General features: G+C 40.2%; 1 protein-coding gene and 1 long non-coding RNA gene across 2 annotated transcripts; both read right to left on the reverse strand.

The window, feature by feature from the left end:
• Positions 1–1,693: 1,693 nt before the first annotated feature.
• Positions 1,694–3,811, reverse strand: LOC106398369. Its single transcript, XM_013838938.2, has one exon. The coding sequence runs from the start codon at positions 3,217–3,219 to the stop codon at positions 2,089–2,091; it is 1,131 nt and encodes a 376-aa protein (XP_013694392.2). The 5' UTR covers positions 3,220–3,811; the 3' UTR covers positions 1,694–2,088.
• A 1,746-nt stretch (positions 3,812–5,557) lies between these two features.
• Positions 5,558–7,437, reverse strand: LOC106394541. The gene is made up of 5 exons (XR_001278898.3): positions 6,699–7,437; positions 6,410–6,510; positions 6,148–6,215; positions 5,930–6,069; positions 5,558–5,806 (listed from the first exon to the last, which is right to left on the reverse strand). It is a non-coding gene; the product is annotated as an uncharacterized LOC106394541 (long non-coding RNA).
• Positions 7,438–9,119: the final 1,682 nt, after the last annotated feature.

Genomic DNA, 9,119 nt, shown 5'->3' on the forward strand with positions numbered 1-9,119 from the left:
CCTTTCATTGTTACCTCTCCTCCTCCTTTTATAGACGGTCTCCTGTTGATCTAATTCGCCTTGACCTAACAGGCCTTCTCGATGATTGGGCCGAGGTGTCGGGCCGCTGAATCAAGTCGTCGAGCCGATGACTTACGGTCGCTCGCTCTGTCGGCTAAAACTAGTCTAGAGTCGAGCCGGTCGCTAGCTCGCGAGTCGATGAGCCGAGTTTCATTGTGTGATCAAGTGTTTGGGCAATTATCTTGTGGGCCTTTTGGGAGGGCTAGGCCAATACCCAACAGTAAGTCCCCCCAGTTCGCTGGTGTGTAGCGGTGGAGCTGTCTGTAGAAAACGTGGACAGTGCTCGAGCCAAGCTGTTTGCAGGAAGCTATAAGCTCTCGAGTTAAGATCAGATTCCTGGTGCTCGTCTTTCTCAACGTTTGCGGCGGCGATTGAGAAGCTTGCTTCCTGAGCTTGACGTCGTCAAGATCGCGTCTTAGCCTCTTCATTGGATTCAGTTACGGAAGTCTACTCGAGAGCTTGTCGCTTCCTGCAAACAGCTTGGCTCGAGCACTGTCCACGTTTTCTACAGACAGCTCCACCGCTAGAAGCTTGCTTCCTGAGCTTGATGTCGTCAAGATTGCGTCTTTGCGTCTTCATTGGATTCAGTTACGAAAGTCTACTCTCTATCAGCCTGTTCAGTCTCCTATTGTTCCCCAAGAGCTTTTCATGGCCGCTTATCACAAGCACATACTTCTCAGTATCACGTGATCTTGGCATTGCTTGGAGATCATCTCAGTAAAAGTTCGATCTTGGCAGTCACGTGATCTCGACCTCAACGCTTGTTTCTTCCTCACCACCAAAGATAAGCTCTCTTATCAAATCATTACATGCTTTAATCACTTTGAAATTACACACATGTGTTAGGCATTATAGCTTTGGTTTAAATTATTAAACAACTCATTCTCGTATGACTTTTTATGGGGTGACTCTTGTTATTTGCTTTACTGTTGGTAGCTTATGATATTAATAAGTTGATAATTAATCATCATGTTCAACTCACGAGCATTAAGCAAAACAAGTCTGATCGCTTGCTTATTAATTATGCAAAAGTTGGTTATTTCCTATGGTTTCTATTGATCTAATCATAATCATGGTTTTCTTGAACCAGAGATCGTTGAGCCAAAAGGAAAAGAGGATCAACAAGCGGTTGCCACCATCATGTCCTCATGCTTCGAAGGACGGCCCTCACCTACGAGCTTGTCGGAAGCAGCACAAGCCAACAACTTGCTTGGCACACACGATCTCAACACGAGACTTCGGGTCGGCAATAGTTCGGTAAACTTGTATCTTAGGCACAAGTTTAAATTGAACTTGCTCGTTATTAGGCACGAACTTACAATCGACTCGCTTATCGTTAGACACGAGTTTACAAAAACTCGTCTTTGGCTAGGCATGAGTTTACAGAAACTCTCCTTCTACTAGGCACGAGCTCTCAGTAAACTCGCCTCTGTCTCAGCATGAGTTTAGTAAGCTCGTCTCTCGCTAAGCACGAGTTTAAAGAAAATTCGCATTTTATTAGGCACAAGTTCAAAGTAAATTCGCCTAAATCATCATAGGCATGGATGTGTCTAATTAACCCTATTCGTAAAATTCATAGAGATCGACTTCATCTCTCTCTACGAACTTGGGGGGGGGGGGGGGGGGGGTTTACTGTTGGGGGTGGATTTACATCCTCCCTCTAGGACCATTAGATAACCAAATTAGGCCCATCTTACCATGAAGCTCTAGCTTCTTCCTTGTATAAATAGAGATACACATCTCTTTATCTTAATCTTCTCTTCTCCATTTGATACCTAGAACACTTCTTACAAAGAGTTTATGAATTCTTAGATTTAATTTACACTTGTAATCATACATGTAATACAATCTTTGATCAATAAACTCTTTTTGATGTCCATTTTTCATTTGATTTCTATGTTGATTTCTCTTAAGCCTCAAGAATCTAAGAAATCAATTTCTTAAATTCTTCATTGTATGAATCCGATAAACACACCGTTTTCGGTTCAAACATACATGAGAAACACACTTGGAATCCTCAAGTTCTTCCTAGAATTGTTCAAGATGACTGGTAAGTGGTGATGGGAAGAGAAGGCTAATCCTGCAAATCACTTTACCTTGCTCCTTCTTCTTAGCCAGCCTATACTCATCCATTACCCAAGTCACCTTAAACTCGTTTACTTTATACTTCTCATCTGCCCAAAACTTGTAAACCGGTTCTTTTTTCTCCTTGACGCAGAACTTGAACAACCTCTTGAACCCAAGAACCTTGTTTCCCTTCGAAGTGATCACTCTGTCTTGTCGCATGATCCTCCAGCAACCTCCATCGCATCCGTCTGTCGTCCGACCAGAACTCTCTGTGCGGTTAACGAAGAAATAGGGTCCCTCTTGTAGGTCGACAGAGCTTTGATCAGGATCCACGATCATCCACGGCACTACACCGTACACTTGTTCGCTTTGGAGGAAATGGGTAGGCCAGTCATTTTGAACATCCACACACATCTTCAGATAGTACGAGATGATCTCATCCGTTGGTAAATTTGGTACACAGAGATCCCACCTCGGCATGAAGTCTTTTTGAGAAAAGGGTCTGATCCATTTAGGGAGAAACGAGAAATGCTTGGCGAGCAAGGTAGTAACCTCATGTTGTAGCAAATCCCTAATCTTGCAAATCACTTGGTCATGCTTCCATTTATCAACGAGCCTGTACTCCTCCATGACCCAGATGATCTCATCTTCTTCTTCTTCCTGTTCCTCTGATCGCTTATTGTCCTTTTCACAGAACTTGAGAATCTTCTTGAACCCTAGAATCCTCCCGGTCTCCCTGCACTTGATCAGTTTATCACGGGCCATGATCCTCCAGCAACCCGAGACACTTCCATCGGTCTTACCACAAGAATCTGTTCTGCGTTTGACGAAGATGAAGTAGTTATCAGAGTTCAGAGTAAAGTCGGAAAAGCTGTTGAAATCGGGGGTGAAGTCGTTGAATCCCGTCGGATCAGTTTGATCAGCGCCACTGCCACTGGCCTGGCCATCATGGAAGTTACGGAACAACTCATCCGACAGATACTCCAGCCCATCGACATCACCATTGTCAATCTTCATGCCAATCTGCTTGTTCTTAGGAGATCTTGACCTCTCCCTTTCACCTGGAATGTCATAGGGAACATACTCCTCCATATTCGTTTCCGACTCTTCTTTAACCGGCAAGTCAGACTGAAGTCGAGAGTGATTGTAAGCCACTGCGCGACGAACACGTTACGGGGGAAAATGGCCCCAAAAGTACGGCCCACCCCGGAGAATATTTCTAACGGTAAGAAGATCCTCGGGAAATGGAGCAATGATGTTGGTCTCTGCAAAAGAAAAAAGGAAAATGGACACAGAGTTAGATGTCTTCTAAACAAAAACTAAAGTTAGATGTCTTCTAAACAAAAACTAATAGTTACTCGAACAAGATACCCTTTTGACCCCATCGATTCTGAAAGATTGGGATGTAGCTCTCGACGGACGCACTGTCAATACATACAAAGAAATAATGCTTTTGAAACGAGTACGAATTCGAAGCGAATCCCCTGATTATCACATGTCCTTCCTTGGGGACAAACGACACATCCTCGACTGTGGGAACCGAAATTCACACCGTCGATTTCCGTAATCGGAGGAAAGTCAGGAAACCTTAACTTTCCCTGAGGTCCCGGATTCTCTGCGAGAGCCAACGACAAGTGACCAAATAAATACGGAAAATATGAAAAGATAACAAAACGAATTGATAGAAAAGGTAGATCTTATTTCGAATCCGCGTAAGAGCGTTGCGATCATTACAAGAGATTATAAAAGCCTAGCTGTCAGAGAATTACCTAGTTCTAGCAACCTAAAACCTTAAACCTAGTTGAGTCGCAGCTCAATAACAGAAGATGAGAAAGATATGAAAACGGTTTTGATTGATTTCGGACTGAACCTTCTGAAAGGCTGCCTACGTATCCCATTCGAGGATCAAGCCGAACGTAGTTCAAGAGTGAACCAAGAGATCGAACTGCTTGTGCGCGTTCGCCTGGTAAAGGGGTGCCAGTCATAGATATAGAGCATGTCGAGAATAATGCCTCCAAGTTTCTAAGTGCCGAGAGTTTGCTGTGTCTCTCCTCCCCATTGCCTCTCACCTAGGACTCCTTATATACTTGCTCCTAGGTCGGTTTGCGCCTTTCCCCTTCTGCCCTTAAGCCGTCATAGCTCAAAAATGGAGATATTCCAATTTTCCCGATCTTCGTGATTATCTTCGGAAACTTCACATTTATCCGCGGAAACTTGACATTTATCTTGCCTTACGAACCAAGCATAAACCGTCATAAGGCTTATGGGTTTTCAGTTAAGAAATCGTAAGTGGGCTTCGAGTTGCGTTTTAGGTCTCTTTGGGCCGTCTTTGACTCGAAACGTTTATTACGGTTTCTTCGATAAAAACAAACTTCCCGCGGTTTTTATCATAAAGTTTGACTGATGACTTCGAGTGATGAGAAACAAATAATGGTTTAGCCATGGCCTATGGGAGATAGCATTAAAGAGTAGGCGAGAATGCATGGATTCGTGTCGTATCGACGTTTTGGGAAAGTTCGGTCGCTACGTAGCGACCGAGCTTGGCTTGAGCTCGGTCACTACGTAGCGACTGAGCCGTGTGTGTGCTCAGTCGCTACGTAGCGACCGAGCTTGGCTTGTTCGTGGTCCGATGGCCAATACTTGAGCTTGTCCATGGCCGATTTGGATACGTGTCCGTTGCCTTCGGACAATCGGTGTTTAGTGGTTCGATTGAGAATTGAACAAGATTTTACCGTAAGGCTTTTCGTAAAGATTTCTTTACGAAGATTACTTTTCGTAAAAACGTTCATGCTGATTTTTACGGACATTCAGACATTGATTCCGTCGTGACCGATTATGACCCCAACAGTTAGCCCCCCAGCTCGTTGGAACCATGAGCATCTAGCCTGAGGTTCTAGCGAGTGTCTTGGCAAGTTAGGCAAGTTAGGTGAGTTAGGCGGAATTAATGGTTGAAAAGGTCTGTGGTAAGTGGTCTTCTCGCTCTTCTAAAAGTGGAACGCGATAAGATTTGGGCTGCGCCTTATGACGGCTGCCTACGTACCCTTGTTGAAGGGATCAACTACAAGAAACATTGTTTCTAGCCACCAAAATATTTGTAGCTAAAATCAAATTTTCGTAGCTATTTGATCAATAGCTACGATTAGCCACAAAATAAAATTGCAGCGTCAAGCTTGTGGCTATCGCTTATTTGTGGCAATCCGCGGATGTCTTTCTACGACATAGCCACAACAACATTTTTGTGGCTGTAGCAACATATAGAGACTAATGTATTTGTGGCTATTTTGTGCCACAAATTACCTTCGGATAGCAACAAATTACTTTTTGATAGCCACAATTTTTTAAGTGGCAATTTTGTAGCTATTGAATAATTATTTTTTTTTAAAAAATACAAAGCAAAATTTATTTATTTTGCAATAGAATAGAATTAAAATAATTAAATAATAAATTTTTAAAAATAAATGAAAAACGAAACAATTAATTTTGTTTGAAATAATATTTTGTTATACAATAAAATTAAAATAAATTAACTAAACTTAAAACATAAATAACATTTTGTGATATGTCTTTGCCGTAACCACCACCACCACCGCCGTTGGCAAACGTAGATACTGCTCACCACCGTCATCCTTCATAGAAGAAATGTGTACGGTTTTCTTTAGAGATCTCTGATCTTTAGATTCTGCATTCACAGGAAAGAGTGTTACCAACTAGTTTTTCTGATAAACAAACCAGGGGACCTCAACAAGAACAAATTTGTAACTTCTTATTGAAAAATGATTAAAGCAAATATTTAACACTTTACCTGATATGTCATGGGTCGTAGTGACCACATGAATTCCTCGCAGCAGCAGCAACCAGTCGTAGTAACAGCTTGATGTATCAGCATCAGCTGACTCTCCCTCTTCTTACATAAGTTAACTCCATCTTGATAAGTTGATTCCCCTGGAAAAGATGATTGTGTAAGGAAAAAGCAGTAAAGTAATTTACCTACAAAGAACTCTAACAAGTTCATTGACTTACATTTTACTTGAGCCAGTGATCCTCATAAGACACAAGTCAATCTTACACTTCTCTTTTAGCACTGCAGCCTGTGACAGAAAATTACAACATGAGTTAGAACAAATTGCTAAAAGAAAAGCCTGAAAAACATGAGATTTCTTAGAAAAGCATATATATCAGAACAACACTTCACATATATATAGGTAAAACAATAAATAAGACTGAACTCCTAGAATTGGGAGATTTCTGTTCATACTCACAGTACAAAGGAAAAGGTGTGTACCGCATGAGGAAGAGGATATCATTGCTCAATTCGCAAATACTGGTGATATAACCACCTGCTAACTCCACGAGGACCACAACCCTTTATTATATCTCTTTTTCCTGTACAAGACAGGAAGAAAGCCATGGAATCAGATATAAACGAAATGCAATAAAGCGGAAGCTTCTACAAAAATCTGGGAGTCCGTCTTTTCATAATAAAAAGAAAAATTGAAACCATAACCATTAAATCTGAAACTTGACTTAATTAGAAAGGTTTTAAATCTGAAAATTGGTATTTATTCTCTTACGGTGAAGATCTCGACTTTTTTGCAAAACCGAACCCGTGACTAGCGACGGAGAGATGAGAAGGAAGGTGAATAACTGTAGATCTGATGCCGTCTGGAACTCCGCAAACCCTCGCTCCAGCCACCATCGGTTATGAGCCCCAACCCAGATCTACGGCGAGATAAACCCCAAGTTACCCACAAAAGCTAGAAAGAAAATAAGTTGAAGCTAAGAATGCAAGAAGAAGAAGCAAAAAGCGAATTGTGTTAAGCGGAGAAGATAGTCGTAAGGAAAAGGGAACCGAGAGTAGGAGAAGAATAAACTGTTTAGGTGAAGTATCCAATGCTTTTTGGAGCTTAAATTTTTTCCCCATTTCATTTAGGTGGTAAACAATTTTTTTGTTTGGCGGCAGACTCTAAAATTTCCCGCTTAAGTGATTATGCTATTACTGATCATATGTATAAGTGGTAATATTATTTTACTTGCATAATATATCAGACTATAGTGTTAACAAATTCATAAACACGATAATGAAAATCTGAGTTAAGTAGATCACAATAAAATTATATATCAGACTATAGTGTTAACAAATTCGTAAACACTTTATAAATTTTGGATTAATTCCATATTGGCACATTCAAATGAACCACTCAAATAATCAATTTTTAGATCAAATGATAAGTGTTAGATATTGGATACATAGTATGAGATGATATATTATCTAACAGATGATAAGATAAAGCTATATGTAATTACAAGTGAACCACTTATTAATTATACATTACATACTACTTGTATATAATATATTACCTTGGGGTTTAGAATTTGCAATAAAAATGATAATATTTGGTGTTTTAAAAAAAAATCGTTAGAAGTGTTGCCTTTTTGTTCCAAGATACTATATTTAAGATTTTATGATCAAAAGTTCCTGATTACTATTATACATTACTGATTTAGGGGTTAAGATATGTTTAGGGTCTAGAATTTGAAATTTGAAAAGAGTTATATTTTATTTTTGTAAGTGTTGAATTTTTCGTTTTGACATATTAATTTTTAAAAATTTATAATTCAAATGTTAGAGTTTATTATTACTTTTATTATACATTAGAGGTTTAGGGCATGGTTAGGGTTTAAGTTTTCTACGAACAGCCACGAATTACGTTGCGGCTACTTATTTCCACAATTTTTTTTTGTGGCTAATAGTAGATTTTGATTTCCACAATTTGTTTCGTGGATAATTGTGTTTTAACATCTTCGAATATCCACAAAATGAAAATCGTAGCTATTTAGGCACAAAGATCCACACAATAGCTACAATTTTGATCTTTCCTAAAAATGTGACTATTTTGTAACTATTAGTGTCTAAAAAATTACAACAACAAAATGTTTGTAGCTAATTTGTAGCTATTTTCAATTTTTCTTGTAGTGATCAAGCCTTTCGTAGTTCGTCTTGGAGTTAAGGTTCTTATGACTAGTTTTCCAGCGAGACCTTTACGGTCTAGTTTATATGTAGAGGTTATCAGGAGTGTTGCTGCCGATGGCATTCTATATGGGTGTAGAGGGAAGACTACGAGTTGCCATCTCGTAATCTAACTCTGTGTGAACTGCTATATCCGTGATCTGTTTCGAGAGTTTTCCGCAGTGTGTAAACTTGCGGGATTTCTGCAGACGCTCGAATATTGGCCAAGAGACAAATTTCGGGATCTCGTATCAGGGTGTTTGATACTATGCCTAGAGATGTTAGAGACCAGTGCGCTGGGTTTAGGGAAAGACCTAGGTCTAATCACGACTTTAAGAGGTGCGATGACTACTTCGACTTACGTTTTCCGTATCGTTTTCGACCTGATTCCATCCCGCTTTAAATTCCGTGATATGTTCTCGGCTTACGTGACTTGTATGGTAGGAATCGAGCATCTCTTCGAAGACAATTTTTAAGTCTCCCGAAAGTGCTGACCAAAATTTTGGATTTTTTTTATATAGCGCTATTACCCTTGTGTCGGGTGTACGAGAGCTATCTCTACGAGATGGCTAAGTCTGTTTAGGACGTTAAGAGTTTGTTGTGATCAGCAACAAACTTATTGGTAGATATTACCGGTTTTGAGTCTTCGTAGATGTTAGTATGTATGACTGTTCGGTCTTCCAAGAAGGTGCCTTTATCGAGGAAGGTAATTTGGTCGAAAAATGGTTCTTCAGGCGTCTGCGACGTCTCGCAATGCTGAAGATTGATTTTTTCTTTCGTATGCCGCGTTTCGTGCTTGAAATGTTCGCGGGCTTGAAGATGTTTCGCGACATTGCAAGGGTTTAGTCTTAACCCTGCGTTTGAGAAACATTCTGGTCTGTTTACAGATATTCGCAGCCAAAATTATTGTTCCTGTTTGGATGCTACTAATTTGATTTGCGATCGAGGAATTAGGACTGAGGGGTCGCGTAAATTTGTCCATGGG

Source organism: Brassica napus, chromosome C4, assembly GCF_020379485.1.
Source record: "Brassica napus cultivar Da-Ae chromosome C4, Da-Ae, whole genome shotgun sequence".
NCBI lineage: Eukaryota > Viridiplantae > Streptophyta > Magnoliopsida > Brassicales > Brassicaceae > Brassica > Brassica napus.